This window comes from Atractosteus spatula, chromosome 3 (genome assembly GCF_055471065.1).
Source record: "Atractosteus spatula isolate fAtrSpa1 chromosome 3, fAtrSpa1.hap1, whole genome shotgun sequence".
NCBI classification, from domain to species: domain Eukaryota; kingdom Metazoa; phylum Chordata; class Actinopteri; order Semionotiformes; family Lepisosteidae; genus Atractosteus; species Atractosteus spatula.
In genome coordinates this window covers 32034380-32060587 of record NC_142708.1, presented here as the reverse complement: position 1 = coordinate 32060587, position 26208 = coordinate 32034380, and the positions used below count along the sequence as shown (strand labels likewise).

General features: G+C 37.2%; 1 protein-coding gene across 1 annotated transcript in view; it reads left to right on the top strand.

Annotated features, from left to right (window-relative positions):
• Window positions 1–26208, top strand: part of ap3b1a (adaptor related protein complex 3 subunit beta 1a) — a 119594-nt gene that overhangs the window by 30831 nt on the left and 62555 nt on the right. The window contains exons 8-19 of the mRNA XM_088910867.1: window positions 12226–12384; window positions 13564–13661; window positions 14284–14338; window positions 15016–15087; window positions 15774–15836; window positions 16232–16364; window positions 19325–19434; window positions 19541–19717; window positions 21694–21880; window positions 22964–23094; window positions 24245–24377; window positions 24990–25149. Coding sequence (XP_088766993.1) covers window positions 12226–12384; window positions 13564–13661; window positions 14284–14338; window positions 15016–15087; window positions 15774–15836; window positions 16232–16364; window positions 19325–19434; window positions 19541–19717; window positions 21694–21880; window positions 22964–23094; window positions 24245–24377; window positions 24990–25149 — 1478 coding nt within the window. The remainder of the gene's footprint in view (window positions 1–12225; window positions 12385–13563; window positions 13662–14283; window positions 14339–15015; window positions 15088–15773; window positions 15837–16231; window positions 16365–19324; window positions 19435–19540; window positions 19718–21693; window positions 21881–22963; window positions 23095–24244; window positions 24378–24989; window positions 25150–26208) is intronic.

Below are 26208 nucleotides of genomic sequence, written 5' to 3'. Positions count from 1 at the left end.
ATTGTGTGTGTTATAGATCATTAAATGCATATGCTAATTCTATTTTTAATATTTATGGTAATTATGATGCTTTGCATTATGTATACTGTAATTTAAATGTATGTGCTTAGAAGTGGTGTTTATGGGAGACATCAGTTTCTTCACAAGGACAGGGAAGGATCTGTAGGAATGTCAGGAGCAAGTGCAGAATGTCAGAAACTAAAAAGAGACATAGTTGGATTGAGAATTGATTAATGAAATGAAAAATGAAAAAATGAAAAACTGGTTTTCCTACTTAATATCAGTGATCTAGATTCTGATTCTGGAATAGTTAGTATATTGGTCAAGTTTGCAGACGTTGCCGAAATAGGATTAGGAAACATTGTAAAGGCAGCAAATGAAATGTAAAACGCAAGACAGGAAAACATCAGGTAGATTACTTTTATTGTAGACAAGCAAACCAGCTAGTTAAAACATGCTTAATACAGAATGGAAAACTCTGATCTTAAAGAGGCTACATATGAAAAAGTCAAAACATTTTTCACGCGTTGATACGTTATTACATTGTCTACACAGTGTGGAGAAGCAATACAAAAAGCAAGCAAAATTTAAATCAAGGGAACCTAAATGTTAAAATTGTATAATGTACTTCAAAGACCTCATGTACAATTTTGTATTTAATTGTCACCATGTTATCAAAAACAAACTATTGGTGCCCTTGTATTAGTCTAGAGAACAGCAGCCAGGTACAGATCTTAATGGAATGATTTATCTTCATCATGTCTTGAATAAAGAAGACCAAAAGAGGATCTAATCTAGAGCTTCCAAATCCTGAAAGTCATTGACAGTCAGCCTAATGATCTTGTGGTGTTGCCGGTGTAAAAACAGGTGTAAAAGAGATCTAACTCACACCACACTGATCTTCTTTGTTCTTCGTTGGTACGTCTCTCCAAATCCGATCCGCAATCCGTTGCCAGTATCCTTAAACGATCCAAATTCCTAAATCCGTATGTCCACACTACTCTGCGCCATGTCCAAGCCGTAATCCGTAATCTTAGTCAAAACCGTATCCAATAGTCCGTTATTCTTAAACTCCTTTCAGCACACTCCTAAATCTCTTCCTCCAAAACGCTTTCACCTTATCGGCTTCCACACCGGCTCATCGCTTTTGGGGCATTTATATCCTGTTTCCTGATGTAGTTCAGCTGTCTCCTTGTTTCACTGCGCAGGCTTTTCCCAATAGCGGGTCAGCTGGTTATCCTGGGTGGCCATCTTGCCCAGGTCTATATCGAGTATTTTCAGTGTTTCGTTCCGGAAATACCGGTTATAAATGACCCTTCCTCGGGTCCTCTTACAATCTTCAGAATAAACAGTTAAAAATGAACCAGCCAACATAAGTGGAAACTATGTAGAAGTGCTTTTAAAACAGAGAACAGGAGGTACTTCCTTTTTGCAAAGGTCGTAGAAATATGATACTCGCTACCCAGAAGCCGATACCCTGGTATCTTTCATGAAATGGCTGGATGATATCATTGAATCAGTTGGCTACTAACTACCAAAACAGGCTTGGTAGGCCAAGTAGCCTCCTCTTGTTTGTCTTATGTTTCACGTGCACCTGTGAGGTTGAAGAATTCTTTTCACTAAGTAAGAGATGTGATAAGAATAGAGATGTGACAGGTTTTTGCAATACAAAATGACAAAGATGTTTGAATTTTGTTTATTTCTCTGCTTTAATATTCAGGTTGAAATTGAGTTACCTCCTCATCGTCACCAAACATTTTCTTCAGAACATTTCAGGAATTATAGTATTGACCTGTTACTGGTATTGTTAGGTTTTATTCTGTGCATTTAGGTGGTCATTTCTGTGTATATGTTTTTAATAGCAGAGATTGCAGATGAATGTACAACGGGTTTTATTTTACATAAAATGCCTGATTTGTAGCTCTGCAAGACTTTGTACTCTTTCAATGTATTTTTTTCAACCTGAATCCATTTGTATTTTCTGAATATTTTTTTTTATTTTAAACCTGTTTGCTCTTTTTCTCTGTAAAGCCACCCAGGGATATTCACAGGTAAGAGAGAATAAAAAGTGCTGTGAAAACCTAAAATAAGCCAGGTGGTACTGGTTAGGTCTGGTGCTGGTGCTTTAGTGATTTTTGTTTTTTCTAAAATGTGAGATTTCTTTCTGCAAGGCTGTTACTGGCAGCTGGAGGTGAGATATTTGCAGAGCCATTTTTGTCAATTTAACTAAAGTGAATCCTGACCTTGAAAACAACAGCAAAGTATAAAAAAAAAGTCTCAAGAGATTTAATGTTAATTTTGTTTTGACAGCTTTTTCCAGAGTATGAATTACTTAGATACAGAAGTTCAGACTTGGGTTCATTTTGATAATAGCATCTGCTGCTAACAGAGTTTTTTTTTTATTTTAGCACCTTTTAAGATGCCCAGTAAAATGAGGGTTAATAATGGATGTAAAGTAGTGACATGGTTTTTGAACTTTCCTGCATTAACTTAAGATGGATATTTTATTCTAAAAATAGAGCACATTATTAATACTAGAAGACTGTGATTGCTATGTAAACCATATGATAAAAAAAATATATGTAACTAGAAAGTTCTGATTAAATTAACCTTTCTTTTAATGTTCCTTAATTAAAGATTCCTTGAGCTTCAGATTTACATAACTCCAGCTCTACTTTTTTTAAAATGTAATTTTAAAAGTAAGTTTATTAGGTTTTGAAAACTGAATTGCACGTGATCCTTTTGCTTTGGTAGCCCTTGTAAACATTATCTGCAAAGTTTCATATATTTCATTTGTTAGGTTTTGAAAAAAGTGCCAACCCAAAAAGATGTGATAGTCAAATGAAAGTGCTGGTCCAATATCAGTCATGTTGATGGTGTGTTTGTGTATTGGGGGGGGGGCAAGACCCAATATTGTCTTTGTCTTGCACTTCAAATCTCTGTCTTCTGGCTGCCTTCTACAAACACTGCATCTCTATGTGGTTTCGGTTTCAGATGAAGAACAGTTAATGTTGTTCTTGTCTCAGGCCAGACCCTTCACTTTACTATGAGTGAATCTTACTGAGATTTAACAATAACACAAAATAAAGATATGATACACAGTTATACAACTTAATTGAATTCCTGATTATTTAATAAAGATAAAACAACTGTGTTCCAGTTTCTTCATGTAAAATTGAATAAAATACCAGTGACTTGCCTTGAATTTAATAAGGCACCCAGGCACTTTTGAATCTAATTGGCTCTGGTGTTTCTGAAATTGTCTGTGGCAAGTTACTGTAAAACATAACTTATCTGATTCTTTAGAGAAATAAAATTGTTGTAGTCATATTATTATTTTGCTTAGAAGCATTTTTCAAGAAACTCTTAAGCTCTATACACAGTTACACATGTAATACAAAACAGAAGCACTAGGAATGTGGACAAAAAAGTACTGCCACTCTCTCTCTCATCCTAGCGTTAATCCCGCATCAGCAGGGTCCGCTTGTCGGCACACCAGTCTCCATTTGGTGGTTTGAACCAAATCTTTGAGCTGACGTTGCCATTAAATGCGACCGAGAATACTCCATCCGGCGCATCGCTCCGCCTGCCGTCGGAGTGGGGGGGGGAGGAGAACAAAGTAATGTAGCCAATTCATAGAGGGGGATTATTAAGAGGCATAGGAAATTTGGCCAGGACACCGGGGTTGCACCCGTACTCTTTTCGAGAAACACCCTGGGATTTTTAATGACCACAGAGAGTCAGGACCTCGGTTTTACGTCTCATCCGAAAGACGGCGCTTGTTTACAGTATATGAACCGCAGGGTGAGCGCCCCCTGCTGGCCTCACTAACACATCTTCCAGCAGCAACCTTGGTTTTTCCCAGGAGGTCTCCCATCCAGGTACTGACCAGGCTCACACCTGCTTAGCTTCAGTGGGTTGCCAATTGTAAATTGCAGGGTGACATGGCTGCTGGCTAAAAAAAAAAGTACTGCCACTAAAACTAAATTATACGTTATACACTTCAGTGAAGAGAATCTCTTGAATGGATTTTGTCAGTGAGTTCCACAAACCAGAAGCTGCAGAAAAGAAGGGCCTGTTGCTCAATGTGTGGAGCCTAGTTTTTTGCAGCGTAAGAAGCACTGAATCATCAGTTCTCAGATTATAAGCTGGGCCCTGCACAGATAGTAAATCCTTAAAATAATCTTGTGCTAGAGTATTCAGCAGCTTATAAATGAACTGGAGAGCCCAGTGCAGTTTACAGAGAAAAGGCTGCAGACTTCTGGACATACCGAAGGTTATTATCTTAGAATATACCTCAGTAACTAAGGTGATACAGTAGTCTAATCTTGACAAAATAAGGGCAGGTCAATATTTCACTGTCACCGTCTTGACTAATCAGTGTTACACATGTGAAAGATACCCATCATGTTCCGTACTGTTTAGATCAGTGGTTTTCAAACTTTTTGGACCAAGTACCACCCCTGATCAAACCAAAGCATCCAAGTACAACCTACAAGTCATCTTCTCATAAAATCTCAATGACCAACAGGAGCGCGCGTGCGTGCACTCACACTCACATACACATATAATAAATATAATAATAATAAACTTTATTTGATATAGCGCCTTTAATGGTGGCTTCTCAAAGCGCTTTACAGAATGACAACAGGAACAACAATTAAAAATAAGCAATAAAAAAGCACCATTTCAGGGAGAGGAGTGAGCCTGTTTAGTCGAACAAAGCAGATGTGAATTCATTGGTCGAGCCTTGATACAGTTCACAACGGAGTCTAACAGATTTTAAATCCTCAGGCATTTACTTGACGGCCAAGGCCTCGCGGTGGATACTGCAGTGCGTCCACTTCATATCTGGAGCAACCTCTCTAATTCGTGCAACTACAACGTTGTGTCAGCTTGTCATCGCTGTAGCACCATCTGTACAAACTCCAACGCATTGTATCAAGTCGATGCCATTCTCGTCGATAAATTCATTCAGAAGCTGAAATATGTGCTCACCTGTAGTTCTTGTTGGCAGCGCCTTACAGAACAGAAAGTCCTCATGGGGCATACCTCGTGTCTAACATAAACGACCAAACTGGCCAAATCAACAACATCTCCAGACTTATCTAATTTCATTGAAAAGCATCTGCTCGTCTTAACGTGCTCTATCAGCATACTTTTGACATCATCCACCATTATCAGTAATTCTATGAGTGGCTGTGTCTTTCGGAGGGGGCAGCAGGTCGATCTGTTTAGCAGCTTTTTCTCCACAAATAATACATGTCAGTTCCTTTGCCAACGGTAAACAGTTCTTCACAAATAGTGTGGGGCTTACCTGCTTTAGCAATCCGCAAGCTTGCATTTTCCCCCGTTTCCGTTTCAGGAGTCCGTATCGGAAGTTAAAAGTTTTTATTTCATGCGCATGGGAGCGAAACACAGAGACACTCTGTGTATTTTTTTCAAATTAACCTAGAACAGTCCTTAAATATTTTTCTTTCACTCTTTCCTGTGCTCACAAGATTGCCTTTGTTCCAAAATCACGCAAATTCTCCTACCTCCCTATTTGCTGGAGATAACGTGTTTTGAATACAATTGGCCGTTTTCGTTCATAGCACGCATTCCTATACAATGGTGTAGAATTGCATAGTCGCTCTTGTGTCCACTAAAGTAGTAGCGCGCTGTATCGTAGTACGTAAGCTGCTTATTTGACACAAACTAATTTTATTAAAATAGAAAATATGAAAACCCGTCCTAATTTTTCAGTGCACACAACAAATTTCCATGGTCATCTGGCGTACCCCCTGGGGGTGCTCTGCATTACGCATACCGTAGTTTGAGAACCATGGGTTTAGATGATAATACAGAGTTATAATACAGAGTAATACAGAGTATATAATACAGAGTTTACAGAGGTAAAACTAAGGTTTCCAACTTCCAAGAAGGGGTTGATTTCAGCAACAATAAATAGAGCAGCTTTGCAAAACTGATGTTGAGCAGAACATTAAGGCAGAGTCTTATAGTTTAGCTTGAAGTTCTGTTGCTTCCATATCTTCGTATCAGATAGTTGTCTATTAAGTGTACTTACTGCAACAGTAATAACTTATTGGGTCTTTAAATAAATCAGTGTAATTAAAATAGCAGTGGGGACCAATCCCTTGATGGTGAACAATCTGACCATGAAGCAGCATGCAAATTAGTTCTCTTAAAAAGCAGTGTGGTTCCTTACTCATTACATTTCATTCTGTTTCTGCTTCTTAGGTTTTAGCAAACCCCCTGCTAAGTCATTTAACTACGCTATTACATTTCTGTCAAACAGTTTTTTAAAAGTTATGAAGTATTACAAGCTGCAGTAAATATTTTTGGGCTGTTATAGCTAAACATTAATCATTACGACAAGGTGGGATACATGTGACTTTGCGGCCTCTTTCCAATGTTGAGGAATGCACTAACCAGAGGCATGAAATTTGCTCCTGTGACAGGATTTCTGGCCTCTTTTTAATATTTTATCTGCAAATGTGACTATTTTTTTTTTGCTCAATCAGTTAATTTTCAAACAACAGAGATGTTAAATAAGACTCGTGGACTAAAATTGACTACAGCTATGGATGCTCTTAGAAACATTGTAGCACATTGTGAGATAGAAAGAAACTTTGCACTTACACAAGCTCTTCAACATCAAATGCTCACACAGAAAATACTTAATACCCGGAACATGAAGTAAAGTTTTAGATAGTCCTTAACAGTAAAATTGGTTTAACAAAAAAGAAAATACCAGAGGAAGAAGACAAACACACAAGGAAAATAAACCTTTCTATGTCATAAATTTTAAACTCAATGAAGAGAATCTGGCAAATAACTACCGAAAGTAGCTGCATTATTATTGTCATCATCAAAAATCAAAAGTGTTACAGTATATTACTTTGCAACATGTTCCTCTCCACCCTTGTTGCCTTATCTTTGCTGATTGAAATTTGATTCAGGCTGTTTTGATGATGCTGCTTTCCACCTCTATGAAACATTAGTGGCCATATGCTTTTATTTGTTTGTTTTTTTTGCTGCCTAAGTAAACTTTTTATCTGTGCTTTGGCTCATTTTTCTGGTTAGTTCTTAAGTTCTTTCCCCTTTAAATGATCAAATGTGGAAGTGCCTTTAAAGAGATCAGTAGACATTTCTTCACACAAATGGGTTGTGGGGAAAGTAGGTAAAACCCCTTGCTTGCAAAAAAAATGGATGGATGAGATCATCTCATCAACTACTAACTATAAAACAGGCTAGACTTCTCTTGTTTATAAACTTTCTTATGGTCTTCTTTACTTTCCTTACTACAATGTGAAGTTCACCTGTTAGTGAATGAGAAATAATGTATAGGATATTCCCTTTGTTCCCTAAGTCATCGTGCACATGTGATATCCCTGAAGCCACTAGTGAAGGTGCCACCTGATCAGATCCACTGCTATTCTCACATAAAGGGGGCTAATACAGAATATTCCACAATATTCATATTGATCTCCTAATGATTAGTGTCCAGACAGCTTCTTTATGTTTTCTTTCTCTTAAGCCCCTTTCTTTCTTCTACTATGCTTCCGGGTGACATAGCTGAACTCTTTTTGCTCGTGTGAACTCTTTAAGCCATGTACATTCTACTAATTCTGCTTTTCCCTGGAACAAAATTGCCTGTTTTTAATATAATATTTTGTTGAGTGATGTATGTTTGTTTGCTTTGGGAGGTAAGTGTTAATTTCAGCCTGTTCAGCTGAGTGTTATTGCATTTTCCTTACTATAAGCAGGTAGACCTTTACCTTTACATATTTCTAAATACTCAAAAAGTTGAATGATACAAAACTTTAAAGCAAGTCAGTCATCTAAGACGTAAGCAGTGCTTTTTTTGGTGGGATAGCAAATAAAAATCTGAAGCGTAGTAATTCATGTTGTGGATGAGTAAGTGATAATTATTGTGCACTGTCAGAATCCCCTTGCCTTTGCCTTTTTGGAGTGAGTGCAGGTTTTGAAATAAACATTTCAATCTTAAACATCTAAAAATGTTAAAAGCCAACAAATTATGGGCGTTGTAGTTGCCTTCAGCTTTGTTAGATGTTATTACGGAATGGTGATGGATGGATAAATTAAGAACTTAGCAGTTAATTTAAAAAAAAGTTTGATTCAACAAAGTTCAGGTTGGTTGGTGTTTCATAGTTGCACACCTTCTTTGAAAAGCCCTTAATTTTCTGCTAAGCACCATCTGTGTGACTTGAATGCAACATCATATTCAGCAAACACAGACCAGTTAAAATAATTTGAAAGTTAATTTTGTTAGTGGAAACGGATACATCGGTATACGATACACACTGGTACAGCAGAAGAGTCAGTTACAAATGTTATTTAATACTTCAGAATTAGTTCTGTTAGCTTAAATGTATTAATAAGTAACAATCTTTGAAGGACAATTGGAAAAAAAGAAGTTGAAAATAATGTTTTACGTTTTAGTGACCAGGCATATGCTGGACTTTTGCTTGAGTATGAGAACCATTGCTGTGTTGTAGATAGTTTTTAATGGAATGCCTTAGTAGAGCTGTAAATACTGCACCAGCACCTAATTTATGCTGCTCTGATAGCCCCCGTTTCTCTGACTTACTAAATGCAACATCAAGCTATATAATGTCTCTTCTGGCGGAATGGATTTCTCATTTATTTGTGTAAAATATGAATTGTTTATGGAGCAGTATTTAGCCCTTAAGGATATAAATCTGTGATTTGAGGAACAATTAAATGGAAAGCGACCAGATAGCAGTCACATCACTTGCAATATATTTCCCATAATTTTTCTAAACTGACATCTTTTATGATAAATAGTGGATGCCAAGTCAAAGCTGATTACACAGTGCACTAGGAATTCATAGTGCTGTCAGGGAGAAGACCGATTGACTTTAAATTTACATATTAATGAGAAGATTTGTTAAGAGGGTGCTTGAGTATAAGAAAATAACAGGATATTTATAGGGCACGACATTTATAAATAAAGCTGATGCAGGAAAAAATGGAAATTAAACCTTTTAGGTTAATAAATTCAAGAGCCCAGTAAAATGCATATTTGCATTTTCATTTTTTAAAATCATCTGACTGTTTTAGAAGAACAAAAAAAAGGACCTCTGAGATGCTAACAATCAACAAAACAAATGGCCAAATGATTTTTTTCTCCTTCTAGATAGCAGATATTATATGAGGGTTTGTTGCTGGTGGGAGTATGCAATTTAAACAATGCCTATTTATGAATCTATTTATTCATGTATTAATGTACTCTTTCTAACCGAGTTATGACAGCTTGATTATACTGATGTCTAGAAGCCACGACAAAGGTAGCAATGCAATGATATAGTCTTAAACAGGGAAGTCTACAAGGGGACCTGGTAAAAGTCTTTAAAATCCCCAAAGGCATTGACAAAGTCAACACAGTGGGCTCTCCAAAGGGAACCATGAAACACGAACCAGAAGGTGCATTTAAAACCGAGAAATGCAGGTGCTTACTTACCTAAAGAGTTGTAGGAGTATGGAACAAACTGCCCAGTCATACTGTTGAAGCCAGTATCTTGGCTTCTTTCAACAAATGGCTGGAAGAGATTCTGGGATCAATAAGCTGCCGACTACCAAACAGGCTAGATCGGCCAAGTAGCCTATTCTCATTTGTAATCGTTCTTCTGTTCTTAAGTTTACTACTACTTTCCAGGGAAGGAAGACAGTTGTACAAGTTGACGTGTTTTCTTTTTCTTGGCATCAACTGTTTTTGAAAGCGCATTTGCTTTAAATACACCTTGTCTCTGGGCATTTGGAGGATCCACCAAGGTGGCTTGCAAGGCAATGTTCGGGGCAAGGTAGCTGATTTGAAGGTCACTGATCTGTGCCGAGCTGCAACTGGGGAGAGCCACTGGAACAACAGCACGTGCTTTTGAGTCTTGAGATAACTAGATAATAACTTGCCAAAAGAACCCCTTCCAAGAGAGCCCCATAGGCACACAGTCTCCTGGGTTCAGGTGCTTGAGATCACGCTTTGATCGGGTTCATTTAATATATAGATCGATCCCGTGGAGATGACGGGCTTCTCATCAGTTTTACCGTGATCAGCAGTGGCTTCTGTTAGCAAGGTACTGTCCTGATACAAACTCCGAGTTAACGGGCAAAGTTGAATTATAAAGGGATTTAAAGGTGAATTGTGTTCATTCTAAAAAAAAACTCTTGTTAATTTACTGTGTCAAGACTAAAGGAGGAGACTCAGCTCTTGACTTTTCCACTCTTAAAAAATGTGGAGGTAGTTCTAAAAGCCAGAGATCCACTCAGCTGATGAGATCAAAGAGTAGCTATGAAAAGCAGCTATGTGGGTGCTTCATACAGGCAAACAGGAAAGCTGCACACAGGTTATTATGGAAGGCTCACATCTTTGTACTAATACATTATTTATGCCAGTGTGAGTTTTTTGAAGTGCAGTTGCTATGCTGGGCGCTGATGGCTTGCTGTCATCTCCATGGCTGGCTAATGCACTTAGTGAGGCTGCAGATTCATAGGACTATAAAACAGTCATTTGAAATGCATTTTGTATTAAGTCATTAAAGCAGGTTTTAGAGTTTGAATAAAAATAAAAGTGAGAAAGTGCTGTCTTGCGGTAAAGGTCTTATAAAAGCTTTTGAAAAGAGCTTGGGCAACATTTCCTGCATATGAATAGTAATTTTTGACATTTATTTGGATTCTATTTAGATTTGCTTCCTCCTTAACGGTTCATTGATTGTTTTACTTGGTTAATTGATTTAACTTTTATGGTTTTCATGCAGGTAAGTGTTTCTTCCAGTTTTGTCTTTATTAGTGCAGTCATTACATTGCTTAACTGAATATTGAAGATATTGGGACTGATGAATGAAATAATGTAAAACTGTATTAAAATATTTTCTTCTTGATACAGAATTCCATTCTCCCTAATGCTAAAGCCTCTACATTGTCTGTGTCAGTACATTTATGAAATTGTGGGCATGAAAACTGTTTTCTGTAAAACAAAGGTGGCATATACAAAGAAATGAAATATTGCAAAGACTGTGTGTATCTGGCTTATATAGGACAGTAATAGTAATTTAGTAAATACAGTGCAGGGATGGAAATTTTCCAAATGTCATACATTTCTTTATCATAGTCAGTATCTTTTCATATTTACGGAGTAACTCTTTCTCACAGCAGATTGAGAAAGCAGTGAAATGTAGAAGATCTTCACTAGGCAGTTCCAGAGAATGCAATTCTGGTCAAAAGATAGGGAGTCATACCTCTTGTGTCCTGGGCCTGATTCTGGACTGCCTGGGCTGCTGTCTGTGTGGAGCTTGCATGGTCATGAGTGTTTATCCATGTGCTCTGGTTTCACCCCACCTTCCAAAGACACATGTGTAGGTTATTATAAGTCTCTAAAATATACCTTTGCATTTGTTTGTGTGTTTGTCTGTGTGTGTGCGCATGCCCTGCAAAGGTCTGGTGTCCATCCATGTGCCATACTAGCTACTGTCTAGACACAAAAGCCCTACATTTCCTGGAATGTTAAAACCATTTCTAAAATTGTTTTAAATAATCATGTTGGTTTTTGTTATGTTATGTGCTCCACTCATATCAAATTCTCTGGTTTGCATTTAGTTTTTGGATGACGTGCTCATGTCATGAATGCTTGCCTCATTCAGACAGTGGACAATCCCCAGTAATGCCTCCATAGACATGGGGTTCTCATTAATCCAAAAGCAGAGCATGAGAATCAAACATAACTCAAAATCTTGTAAAAGAAACTTTTTTTCCTTATTTAAGCTGAGGACCGGCCGCTAGGCTAGATGTGGAGTCCGAGGAGTTCTGGTGTTCCCTTCTATATTAGGATCAGAAAGTTTAAAATCACCTTTGTATTTGTGCTTATGTTTTTAATTATGAAAAACTAACTCAGGACAGAATTTCTCCACTAGTATCCTCTTTTCTGATGAATCCTTGTAAAATGTGTTTCCATGTTATGTACTGTATGTGTTCAGCAAGCTGCAAAGATAAGAAAACTGCGGCTCTTTATAGAGACAAAATTATTTTGACTTACTGTTTAAGTTCTTCCCATATCTAATTTTAAGCACAGGTAGTTGAAGATGTAATGAACACTGTAAATATACAAGTAAAACATAACTTTCTTTATTGATCATATACAAATAGATTTGATTATGTTGTTGAAAAGGTTGTGTTTTTTTTTACCAGGATGCTCTGTTTGAAGAGAACAGCGAACAAAAATTTTACGATTCAGATGATGAGAAGAAAGACAAATCTTCGCCTGCTTCCAAGCCTTATGTGATGGACCCAGACCACCGTTTGCTTCTCAGAAACACTAAACCTTTGTTACAGAGCAGAAATACAGCAGTGAGTTGCCCTTTGAGCCGTCTAACAGGCAATCTTTGTACAGCCTTGCATAGTGGATGATAACATTAATTTTACAGTTTTAAAAATCTATCTTTATTGGTTTCCCTTCTACAATGGGAAGTCATAGTTTCGGAATGTAGGGCCCAGTAGATAGATAATACTTTATTAATCCCGTAGGGAAATTGATGAAAGTGACTGTGTAGCAGACTTTTTGTGACAGTCTGTGGTGAAGGTATGAAGAATGGTATGAAGAAAAAAAGCAGCCTTGATAACTTCACCTAAGTATGCACATTCCCTGCCTACTTCTACATTTCACCACAGGAGTGTTGTTTTTATCAAGGTTATGCTAATAAAACTAATGTTCTATATGTATCACCATGTACACATAACACCTTTGTCTCCAGTCTCACTAGGGTTTCAAGGTCAGTGTTATTTAATAAGTGAAGACAAGAAAGGATTGTTTTATGTGAGAAACTGACTGAAACATGACAACTTACTTTTTCCTCCAGCAAATGTTATCTGCTATCTCAGTATAACGCTTCCTCAAGCTTTTGAAAGTTCTCCAACATTTAAGCTGCATTAGTAATTTTTTTCTGGTGTTTCTAAGAATGTGAACGATTTCTTTTGGTAGGGGTTGTACTAATTTTGACCAACTGCGCTTGATGGTAAATGTTGTAACCATTTTCTTCCAAACGAGGTGCATAAGCCTACACAAAGACCGTCTTCTTTCAGAGTGGGGAATCTTTTTTTGGAATTACGGTAAAAGTTAAATTCATCACAGCACGTGATTACAAAATGTAGACTTATTTTTCGCCCGTACTCTAGTGATTCTGAAAAGAGGCAGTTAAAAATGATTTTTTTTAACAGTTGTCTTGTGAAATAGGAAAGAAGGTGGGTATCCTCTCTAGAGGTATGATTCTTTCAGAAAAGTCTTCTCTAAGATTTCAGTCTTGTGAAAGATACTCCAAGGAACTCATTGTGGTCCATTTGGAAAAACGTTGCCTTTTCCTGTTGTTCACCGGGTACTGGCTTTAGCTTTGCCCTAATAAAAAATAAATGCCAGCAACATGCAGCATAAAATGGATTTCTGAGTTTTGAAAGCAGTGGAATAGACTCTAACCGCCTGTTCATGTCCTTAAAAAAATTGAGATTCTTTTCCCTCCTGTTTCTGATGTTAAGGTCGTGATGGCGGTTGCACAGCTCTATTGGCACTTGGCCCCTAAGCCTGAAGTGAGCATCGTCACCAAGTCATTAGTGCGATTACTACGAAGCCACAGGTACACAGACCAGCGCAGCAGTGGACTTCAGTCAATCAAAGCTTCCCAGCCTTGTAGAGCAGAACTGTAATTAATCTAAAATGATGAAGATAGCAGCAGCTTCTCTTCTGCCTTTTAGAACAATGCAGTGTTTATTTACTTTTATATGTATTGCTCCTTTTGGGGAGATGAACCCAGAAGTTTTCTTACTTTTTTAAAATGAAGCCTGTATTGATGTTTCAGCAGTGTTAAAGGGAACTTTATGCACAATACATGTACAACTGTATATCAAATATTCTTCTTTAGTGTAGAGTTGCTCTCATTATTGCTGTCTAAAAACCTTTATTATACACAATTATAAACAGTATTCTTTGCAGGGTAGAAAATAAAAGCTTTTCTTATCATGGCATCAGCTGACGTTGTGCACCATAGTCAGTGAGCAATAATTTTCTGTTTATCAGATGGCTCAATCATTAGAAGCTCTCAATCCAGGAATAGTTTGAGCTCTGTGACCCAAATTCTAGCATGTTCCATATAGACAGCAGCATGTGCTACAAATATTTGTCCAAAACTAATGTACTTCACAAAATGTCTTAGTTTGTGACCATTAAGTGCTTTATGCTGTTGTTGTTGTTTTTTTAAGGGAAGTGCAGTATATTGTCCTGCAGAATATTGCTACCATGTCTATTCAGCGTAAGGTAAGACCCATAGTATTTAAACCCTTTATGGCCTGACAGAATTTTTTGAAAGTCATGTCAAAAGACGGCAGAATCGAGGGGGACACTGAACAGAGATTTTTTCCTAGGGAACCAGGTGTAAGTTGTGCCACTAAAATGATTATTGACTACAATCAAGGAGTACGCTCTAAATTATTCCTGCATGTGAATTAAAAAAAGAACTGCTGTTTAAGTTTCACTCTGCAAAATGTGATTTATTGGGATTTAGTCATTTTAGCTCAATTCTATGAATGTGTTTCACTGATCATCCTTGAAAAATGTCTAAAACAAATACTTTTATGTATCTAGTAAAATAATATAAGCACACCATGTATAAAACTGTCATTTGACACCCTAAAAACATCTGAATAATCAGTATAGGTGCAGAGAAACCTGACGGGACTTTTTGATGTTGCCTGTAAATGATAAATGACAATGATAACTTTCTCGAGTTATATTTCTATCAAAGGAAGCATTCCCACAATACGATATATGACCACTTCTTACTTTTTTTACACAAAAACAAAAATTCAGGTCATAAATAGTTAAGGGAGAGAGAAATTCTTTTCAATTGAATGCAACAGTTGTTGGTGGTTATTCTTTGGTTGGTTTTATTTACTGTACTTGTTTTAGATTACAGTATTGTGTTGTTTTTCCAGGGTATGTTTGAGCCATATCTTAAAAGTTTCTATGTGAGATCTACAGATGCTACTCACATTAAGACCTTGAAGGTAATTTTTGTTCCCTGAATTCTGCATTATGAAATGTTTTTTTTTCTAAAATCAGCCTGCTATGGCCTGGAACAAGGAAATTCTATGCAACATATTCCTAGCTCTAAACTAGATTTATCACATTTACTCTGTCTTGTCTTGTCAGAACTTGCCTAAAGAATCTGATATTTCAAAAAAGGACAGGACACAATATTTACATACTGTGCCTATAGAAAGTCTACATACCATTTCCAAAGTAACTCATTTTTGTGGCCTAACAGCCTGAAACTAAGAGATTAAATCAGAACTGAGTTTATCTTTCCATTGTAATGCACAGGATACAAGTGGTAAGCAAATGCTCAAATATGCTGAAAAGTAATTACAAATGAAAACCTGGAAAAATAGGTTGGATAAATATGCACACTCCTTAGTAATAGCAATTGTTAATTAGCTCTGGTGTAACCAGTTGCCTTTCACATCACACAACAAGCTAATTAGCCTCCGTCTGTGTTCAACTGTAGTGTTCTGATGATTTCAGAATGAAATCAGCTATTCTTGTAGGTAAATATTTTGCAATATTCCAAGATATTTTGTTGCATAATTCCTTGTAAAAAGCAGTAAGCAGTGGAATGTTTTGTATTGTATTTACCTCATTAATGTTAAACTCCAGATGTTGTGATTCTCCTAACCAAGCGTGTTCTTTACAGTTGGAGATCCTCACAAACCTGGCCAATGAAGCAAATATCTCTACAATCCTGCGGGAGTTCCAGGCAAGTAACACAGATATAACCGATTTCTTTCTTTCCTTTATGGAACTTTTCATTTTTCAGGCTTTCTGAGCAGCAAGTGTTTTTTTTTATCCATATTGCAAGAGCTGTCTGGAAAGTGACACTGTGGACATATTTTGTGCCCTATTGAACAAAGTCCATGACATTTGTGCAGTTCACAGAATCTTTAATATTGTCTTTTAAGACTACAGGGAACTGACTCGCTGTCTTTTGAAGAGTTCAACAAGTTTGCTGGTGGGTTGTGCTTGAAACATTTTTTAAAAATAGATCGTAATTAGTATTAGCGGAGCACAGCTGGACACATAAAGAATTCCAGGCAATAATGAGCAAAATTTAAAGGGTCTTTTCATGTGTTGTATTTTTTTTATTTCCCTTAGACATATGTGAAGAGTCAAGATAAGCAATTTGCTGCGGCTACAATCCAGGCTATCGGAAGATGTGCGACAAACATATCCGAAGTGACCGACACGTGCTTAAATGGCCTTGTGCTCTTGCTTTCTAACAGAGATGGTATGTCCACCCCCATTTATAGTGTCTGTTTCAGTGCCTTTTATTTTAGAAAGTGATTTTGAATTATTACAATAGTGTTCTACTCTCAGTCGTGATGTGCTTGGTTGTAGTTATCAAAACAGACACGTCATCCATCCATTTTCTAACCACTTTATCCACTACAGAGTCGTGAGGGAGCCGGAGCCTATCCCGGCAAGCAATGGGTGCAAGGCAGGATACACCCTGGATGGGACGCCAGTCCATCCCAGGGCACACACAGACACACTTACTCTCACGTGGGCCAGGTTTCTAAGAACCCAGTTAACTTACCAGTATGTCTTTGGAATGTAGGAGGAAACCCATGCAAACATGGGGTGAACAATAAAACTCCACACAGATAGCACCCTAGGAATTGAACCCAGGGCCCCAGCTCTATGAGGCAGCAATCCTAACCACCGTGCCCCTGTGCCGTGAAATATTTTAAAAGCAATTTTTGGGAGTTTTAAAGTATTGCAAAACAATAGTTTGCAAAAGTAACTTGATATAGTAATACTTATGCAAATATATAGTGTTTAAAAAGTTTGCACATTTTTTAACAATGTCGTTAACACAAGGGTTCCTTGATGGAGATGCTAAAGTACAAGCTATCCTCTCCTTTGTGCTGCTTAGTCTTTTGAAAGAGGCACCCTGTTGTAGTCTCTTCCTTCTGCTTCACAACGGGTAGCCAGCTGTTTGTATTCAGATTTCACAGAATGTGCTCATCCATGCATTGTAAAGCTCAGTCTGACATCAGATGCTTTACGGGGTCTTTAGCTGAGCAAATGTGGCGTCCTCTGAAAAAACAAACCGCTGCAAAATTGGAGAATTTTATGTGATGAAGAAATACAAATTTGTCAGGAGGAAAGGTCTTGATTCCTCCTCTTTACTGATTTATGACTTGGGATGATTGAGTAAAGTTGATACGTTTGGGAAAGCTCAGGGATACCTGCTGTGCTTCTGAAGCTAAATTGATCAGATCTGGTAATGTTACAAAATGCAATCACTTCTGAAGCTTTTACTGTTCTTTCTGAGGCCTTAACTGCATGTCAGTAACAGGTTTATCTTAGAGTTGTCCTTTAAAAATGAAATGCTGAATTGATATGAAGGCTTTCTGTGCACTGTACAGTCACTGCTTTCATATAATCGCAATACAAAATGTTCCAGAAGTGCATGTTTCATTTAATGACTAAACATGACCAACTTCCAGAATCCTACACAAAAATTTGTTAGGAGTGAATGTTTGATCTTACAGTTTACATTTCAGCTCCTAATGAAAAGTTAACTGGCAGTCTGTCATAAGCAAACACAATAAGTTAACCTGCAGAGGGTGCTATTTGCAGGCTAATAGTGTAACTTGATAAAAAGCAAGTTCAGAATTTAGCTCTTCTTTTTAATTAATTATTTTTAGTGTTTGTCTTGTTTTTATGTGGAAAGAACAGTGTGCATGTGGCATCCTTACACTCCAGGTCAAAATATTAAAAACATTAGAAAGTGTTAATTGTTTAAGGCAGTTAAAAAGACATTTTCTTGGAATGACCGACTTACATGCATAGTGCTTATTTTTGTCAGATGTTGTGAATATTCGTAGAATTTCAGGGAGAGTGGTATTGTTCATTTGAAATGATCTTTCACATAAAGCAGCATATGGACGTTAGTCATAAATTGAATGGCTGTTTACCGCTAAAGCCTTTTTTTCTGTGTTCATGCTGTTACTGGTAAATCATTGCAGGCGGTCAGGAGACCATTGTGCCTGGTAAAATTAGATGTGGGCATAAGAGTTTTCCAGGGAATCTTTAGTGTCTGACCAATGAGCATACTGTTGTGCAAATAAGATTTTTAACAACATATTTTGATGATGATTTACTGTTTTTTTAGCTGTTTAAATGGAAGCAGTGTTTTTATCTTATGCGCCATTGTTATTTAGTGTTTAACATACTGCTGCTATTTCATAGATGACAGCTGAGAAACTAAATGCACCTTCATTTTAGAAAAATGAAACTTGTAAATGTAAAAGCATTGCTAATAGTGGTGGTGATACAAAAGACCCTAAGCACAGTGTGTGTTCTATATACGTTTGTACATACATAGTACAGTGCATGTGCCCTCTTGCACTGTTCAGAATATGAATCTGTTGTATTGTTTAAGTATGTTTCTGATCGATACACTTCCAGATACAAATAAGAAAAGTGAACTTCTGTAGATGGACACTTCATTCTCTGCAAGGATAGTTTGGGATAAAAATGTTTTTTCTGTATTCAGATTATTTTATTATTTCTACATGTAACTTCTGAGTGAGAGAAATATTCTCTTTTTCTTAATTTTACTGTCTATTCTCTATTTTTAGAAGGGATTATTATACTGAGCTGTGTGTGAACAGATCATTTGTGGTTGCTCACAATTGCACTGTTTTACTTTCAGACTTTTCAGTGTTGATTTGCAAACAAACCATTCAAAAACCCATGTGAGAACCTGGGACTGGATATGTGTTTCTGTTATATGTAATATTAGGCCATTATTGTTTTGATGTTGGATTTAAAAATAAAAGTTACACTGCAAAATAATTTCAGGTACTGATAACTAGAGTAAAAGACTGGATTTGAACATTTTCACCGTTAAAAAATTACGGACAACTGTTATAATGAATATCACAAGTAATGTTTTGTTCAGTAAATACACAGGTGGATATTGTAAACTAACAAAGAGCCTTGAAAGTGTTTGTTAAAATGTGGCTTTTGGACAAGTTGTTTATGGACAAGGAAATGCTACCCAGACGTTCTGAAAGGAAATTCTCGAAAGAATGCACATTGATACAGGAGCAATGTTGGAAGCCTAATGGAGAAGACTGAAATGATAAAGAAATCCCAAAAGAAAGTTATTGCATATCTGTGCGACATGAAAGAAGGTCTATAAAAAATGGTTCTTTTGTTTTTCCCCCTCCACAGAGACTGTTGTGGCAGAAAGTGTGGTGGTGATAAAGAAACTCTTGCAAACCCAACCATCACAGCACAGTGAGATCATAAAACACATGGCCAGACTTTTTGACAAAATAACTGTAAGTACGTGTAATGCAGTACACTTTATTTTAGATTATTGTATTTGTGTATATGCTGTATGTGTTCAGGTATTCCTTACTCACTCTTTTACAACTTCATTGTTAGGTGCCAATGGCCAGAGCTAGTATCCTTTGGTTGATGGGAGAGTATTGTGAAAGAGTCCCAAAGATAGCCCCTGATGTTTTGCGAAAAATGGCCAAAATGTTCACATCGGAAGAAGAAATTGTAAAGCTGCAGACTTTGAATTTGGCAGCCAAACTGTATCTTACAAACTCTAAACAGGTAAGAGGATATTTAAGCTGTTTTGTATATCTGGACTGTTTAAACATAACTATATAGGTATAGGCCTGTATGTTAGTTCTGTGTACCAGCTTGTCCTAGATTTGACGTAGTACAAGACAGAATTTGTTCTTCTGGCTATATTATCTTGACATTTTCCTTTTTATAATTTTTCTTCAGTTCTTTTTCCTCGGATCACTGTATGGATAAATGCTGTGTAATAGAAAGCCAATGTGACTCAACCCTTGTAGATAACTATGTCCTACATTTTGTAGTATAAGTCTGTATATAAAACATACTTCAAATAACAAGGATGAATTCATTAATGAATTTTCTTCAGAAATACCAACAAATTGAGTTACAAAATATCTGACCTTCCCAAAGTATCGGCTGTTTAAATGCTGTGTTCTGTTGATCAGAGAAGTAATCCAAGTTAAAGCAATTGAAATAAATGTTAATGAAAACACTGCACAGTAACGAGATTGAAAGAGAAAGGTGCGTATGAAGAGTCATTCTTGAATGTCATTCTTTAAACCAGGACACAGTGTTAGGGTTAGAAAAACAACACCATAAATTGAAATTCAGATGTTAGGAAATTAATTTAAGTGAATATACTTTCCACCTATCTGCCTTCTGTTCAAATTTTGTACACTATAACATTTTAGTTTTAGCTTTCCCAAAATCATGGTGATGTCTCTATGGGCCCTTAGCTTAAGAATTTAATTCTGGTTTGATGAACTGGTTGAGTTTAACCTTGTTTTTCTTTAAAAAATCACATCCCCCTCCTCGTTTCAAGAAAGGGAAGAAGGGAATTTGTTGTTTTTGTAAATGTAAGGAGCCAATGGGGACAGTCGTAAAAGCAGCTCTGTGGCACTCCGATCATAACTTTAGGTGAAAAAGTCTCTTCCACCAACCTCTCTAGCTCCTTTATAACGGACCAGTGAATGTTAAATTTCAATATTTAAACAGCAGTGAAGAAGCTCGCCTGCCGCACCATTCAGAAAATGGTATAGATGTGGGCAATGTTCTGCTAAATATGCAGACCTATAACATTTTACCTTAATGTTCTGCATCTCATTGGTTGCTTCATGTACAAGTTCATTTAAATAAATGTAAATGTAGCCATAGTTTATAATGGGACTGATACCTACTCAATGAGGGGAGCATTAGCTGTAATTCTTTGTAGAGTGCATTTTTGTAGACCCTATGGAGTGAAACAGGACAGAGGGGCAGTAGTTGTGGCTGTGAGCAAATAACTCTTTATTTTTCCTTCATAAATAAATGACAAGCATTAGCGGAGGCTATAAACAGGAGAAAGGATGGTGCGAAGTCACTTATCCTGCTTTGCAAAGGGCATCAGCATCTTGCTGCTATGAGGGAGTAACAGCTAAATGCACTGAAAATAATTTGCAGTAATACAGTCCAGTGATTCATGGGCCTGACTTTATGGGTCATAATTCAGGGTGAAGTAAGTGAGCACGATCAGAATGCCTACATTGCACACGCCGGGGACAGTATCTCTTCATAAAACACACCTCTGCACAAGCACTTTTGCCAGCCCTCTAATGCCCTTTGATGTTTTGATGTCCTGCATATTTTTCTGATTAAGTTTTGAGGGCCATGTTTTTAGTTGTATTTCTACATTCATTATCCTCACGTAGACCCTTCAGTGGCTTTGCCATATATGATTATTTTTTAATGATGCCTTTCTTTCCACTTCAGCAGTTTAATAATCTAGCACATGCTTGCTTCTTAGCACTCAGCATTCACCTACTCAGCGCAGAAGAGGACATGTGTCTTGGCTTCAGAATTCGATTTGCTGCTTTGGAACCGCTAATTCCCAACAGGGCAACATTTGTTTGCCATATCCATTCATTTTTATTACTGCTTTAAATATGTTTATTCAGAGTTATCAATAATCATAACCAACTTGTTCCCCCCCCCCCCCCCATCTCCCCCTTTTTTTTTCTCTCCTCCAGACAAAATTGCTTACACAGTACATATTAAATCTAGGCAAGTATGATCCCAACTATGACATTAGGGACCGTACAAGATTTATTAGGCAGCTGATCGTGCCGAATGAAAAGAGTGGAGCCTTGAGCAAGTATGCAAAGAAAATCTTCCTAGCCCCAAAGCCAGCGCCCGTACTCGAGTCGGCGTTCAAAGGTAAAGAAATATAAAGTTTTAATGGTAGGAAAAAAAAGCCAAATTAAAACGGTTACCGTAGCCACTAGCTGGAAGGCCTATAAATTCTGGCCATTTTCTGTCAGCGCTTTGCCATTTGCTCTTTATCTTTCTTTTAACTGCACATAATAAAGTCAAGAAGAGGAGTTACTGCTTTTTCATGTCTGCAGTTTTATTACCCATTTTAATCCATTTTGAATTTCCCCTTTCTGCAATCAGCCCTGTGAACATATAATTTTAAAAACCAAGAGTTGTTAATTGTCAAGTAGGCATACTCATTTAGGGGTAGATTATTCGAATTATGGTCAGATTATTTGTTTTTTTTTAACCTTGGCCGTGCAAATTGTGTGTCAATCCCATTCTTTGTTCACTTAAAATCATCATTATTCTTGAGTTTCCATGTAATGTGCAATGTAGCTGAAGAATTTTTTTATTTTTATTTTTAGTGGAGCAGGAGCTTTGTATGAATAGAATCGAAGTAGAAAATATTCAGATTGCTTCTCCCCCACGATTGTGTTGTTGAGATGGTATCCCCTCCTGTTCTTTTTTTTAAATAACCGGGCTGCCATCAGCACATTGCAGTAAGGTCACGAAGGTTGTGAGCTTCAGCTCGGCTCATAATAAATATATAAATTGCAATGTTAATTCCTACCTTTTGGGGAAAAGAAACCCTCTTCAACGAGGTAGAGATGAGCTCTGTTTCCAGGAAAAAAAAAACATTAAAATTCTGGATGAGTTTGTGCCAAGACATGTATGCGGATTGTTTAACTGCGCTGTCATTCTTAATATTCACAGTAAAGTAATTTTTAGAGAAGCTACATTTCAGAGCAACACCTCTAAACACACTGACTGATTAGCTTTTTTATTGACCATTATGGGGAAGATTATTGTAATCTATGGGCTGAAATCAGTTTTTTGACCTATTAGGAGCCTCCTTAGTTTGTATTTATACCATGACATTTGAGATAATATAGTGCCAATTACTACAAGTCCTGATTAAGATTGCACTGTGTGACATTGGGCTCATGTTATTTATTATTGCATTCATTTTTCCCCCTTTAATAGATAGGGATCGCTTCCAGCTTGGCACACTGTCTCACTCCCTTAATACCAAAGCTGCAGGATACCTGGAGCTGTCTGACTGGCCCGAGGTGGCCCCAGACCCGTCTGTCAGGAACGTAGAGGTGGTGGAGCCGGTATGAACACTTTTCCTAGATCCGGATGGAACTCTTTTTATTTCACCTCTTTCAAAGCACCTTGCTTATGGTCTTTATGGTTCTTATTGAGTAGTGCATTCAATGAATAACTTAATTTAAACTAATGGGGAAAAAAACTGCTGATTATAGTGTGTTAGCCCTTTTTCATTTCTGAAATATGCACGTTGAAAAAAAAATCTATCTTTCAGACCAGGTCTCTGTTCATTTTAGCAGTGCACATTGAGTACAGTCATGCCCTTTGTTGAATATTATTTACATTGATTTTTTTATTATTCTTAAAATGTTATTCTCTGTCCCTGGAGGCATCATGGATGTAATTTAATTAGTGATTTCTGCATGTAAAAAACTGGCTTCTTTGTCCCAGTCATTAGACTCACATCATGTACTTTATATAGTGAGAGTATGTGTATTGTATGACAATGAAAAAGAAAATTATATCTCCTGTAATTAGCTAATCACAGGTGAAATTTAAGTCTAGTGTATTTTTTCCCTTAAGTGATTAAGGGATGTTTTATAACCAATATGGCTTTTTCCTGCATTGTTACAAATGTTACACTTAGTTTTTTGTGAATCATTTGTTCACTCTGAAATATGTTCTTGCCAGACTTCTTGTGCATCTTAAACATAGGAACCATTGCATGCTGCTTTGTTTTGTTGAACTTTGACCATGCTTTTGAAGCAAATAATGTATATCTAGACATTGGTTATTTTCTCAAACCAAAAAATTGCTGAACCTCTGTGATACTTTGTCAGGAACATATAGGAACATATATGTCAGGAAAGTTTAAAACAATCCTTCATTTTCAAAATCAAAATGCAGATGTTTAGCAATACTTAGGTAACCAGTTCTAAGCACGAACATTGGTATAAACTTCCAAGGATGTTGGGTAATTGAGATCTTGCAGTTAAAAGCCAGCTGCATATCTGCTGCTTAACTGTGGGAGAGAGAATGACTTATGCCTAAGAAGCATGGTTAAGGGTTTTCCACAATGTTGTGTAGCTTAATAGAATTGACTAATGGTCGCAAATGGCATTCATTAGTTGTGTGTACTTAAAGAATAGTTCGTTCCACGAAAGAAACTATGTGTTGGATTTCAATGACCTTGCATGCTTCTTTCTCTATGTGCAGTTAAAAGAATGGGCACCTTCGGCAGGAAAAACAAAGGCTTCCAAGCAGGGTGACAAGTTCTACTCGGATTCTGGGGAGGAGGAGGAGGAGGTTTCAGGGAGTGGCAAAAGCAGCGATGACAGTAGCAGCCGTGGTAGGTGTCAAAGCAGGATTTACTTTTAAACTAAAGGAAGTATGAAATTTGCAAGAAAACATAATGTCAGGCAAACTGTATCCAGGATATTGGAGGTCTGATTCCCATTAATTGCAGGTTGGCTGGAATTGCCATAACTAAGCAATTTATGTTCAAGTAAAAGCAACAATGTATGTAGCTTTTTTGTGCACTATTTTTGTTTGTTCTTCTAGTAGAATCAGCCCAATATCCACTTCTGAAATGTTCTCTTAACGCTACTGACCCCAGTTCCTGGAAAAATGTTGGAGTGCCTTATTGGAGTGTTCAATTATATGTGCATTGGGTTATTAGTAGCATGTCAGTATGTTCGGTATCCACATGATTTAACAATTGGTGAAGATTGAATCCTGTGTTGTGGAGAAATCTTGCTAAAATTCATAGCCACCGTTTGGCAGGTTTTTAAGCTTTGAAGCTCTCGCCTTTTTCCGTTAGCAAACTACAGTACAGTAAAGTTACCAAGGGTAGGGAAATATGCACAGAGCTAATTTTCCCAACAGACCTCAGGGCAGCCGGTAATGAAATTTCAAGTTTTAACGCTGGTCTGAAAGTGCGGCCTGTTTCGGCTTCTGGTAGAGGAAACTGACAGCGGGACGGGGAGCGAGGAGGAAGCTGAGAGTGGCAGTGAGGACGGGCAGAGCGGCTCGTCCAGTGAGCAGGACAGTTCCAGCCAGTCTGGCTCTGACAAGAAGACGATGCCGAAGAAGAAAAAAGTCAAGAAGGAAGAGGATGAGAGGTACCGTCATTTTTCACTACAGCTTCTCCTGCTTGATGGGCTTTCCCCACCCACCGTACTTGATCTGCTTTTCTAAATAATATAAACGTCTGGTTGTTAAACACAGGAGCAGAGGCAGTGCAGATGGATGGCCTCACTTGTGTTGTGACCTTAATGTATTTATATAAGGCTTTATTGAAATAAAACAAATCTTGAATTTTGACTTGTTTGTTGCTCAAAAAGTAGAAGTAATGTGGATATTTAAAATGTACATCTAAAACCATTTATCCCATTAAGCAAAGAAAAAAACACTCCCTTTACCACTTAATGCCTTTACTGTAGACTAGATGTTAGCTGCAGTTAGTCGAATATTGCATGAATAATTGAAATTTACATTTACTGAATAACACTAATTATATACATCAGAAAGGAAAAACAGTCTACATAGTGAAATGTCATGAATGTTCATCTTTTACAGCATGATAATGCATTACAATCGGCATATATAAAAAGGAGCAAATAATAAAAAATGAGATGCTAATACTCTGTGGTTCACACCAGTTTTACAAAGTCATGTCCACTGTTGCATTTATGGACAAGAGTGCTCATTAATTCACAGCAATGTTTTTTTTTTAAATGCACTAAAGACTAAAGGTAAGGATATGTTGTATTGTGGGTTTTTCGAAATACAGCCAATGTGTTCCTTGTAGTTTTTTTTTCTCCCACAGGTTAAAATTAAATTAGTAAATGTGCGTGAACTTGCTTAACTTTGCCATTTGTAAGATGCAGTCTTTTGCTTGCTTTCTATTTTTGGAGAAAAAAAATTAAATGTATATATATTCTGTTTTTTTACATGAATGATTTTTTATCAATACCAATGTGTTCCTTAATTGGTACGAAACCTTTGTTAGGTGTTACTATATGTTTGAAGCCTCCAATTGCCGCTCATGCAGGGATAGTCTTAAAGTGGAAGACGTGACCAATCTGACATGGCATCAATAATCTTCATCTCCATCTGTTATCTGCGCCTGTTATTTTTCACCCTTCGACACGCTCCCCCAATGATACCTGCTTCCTCAA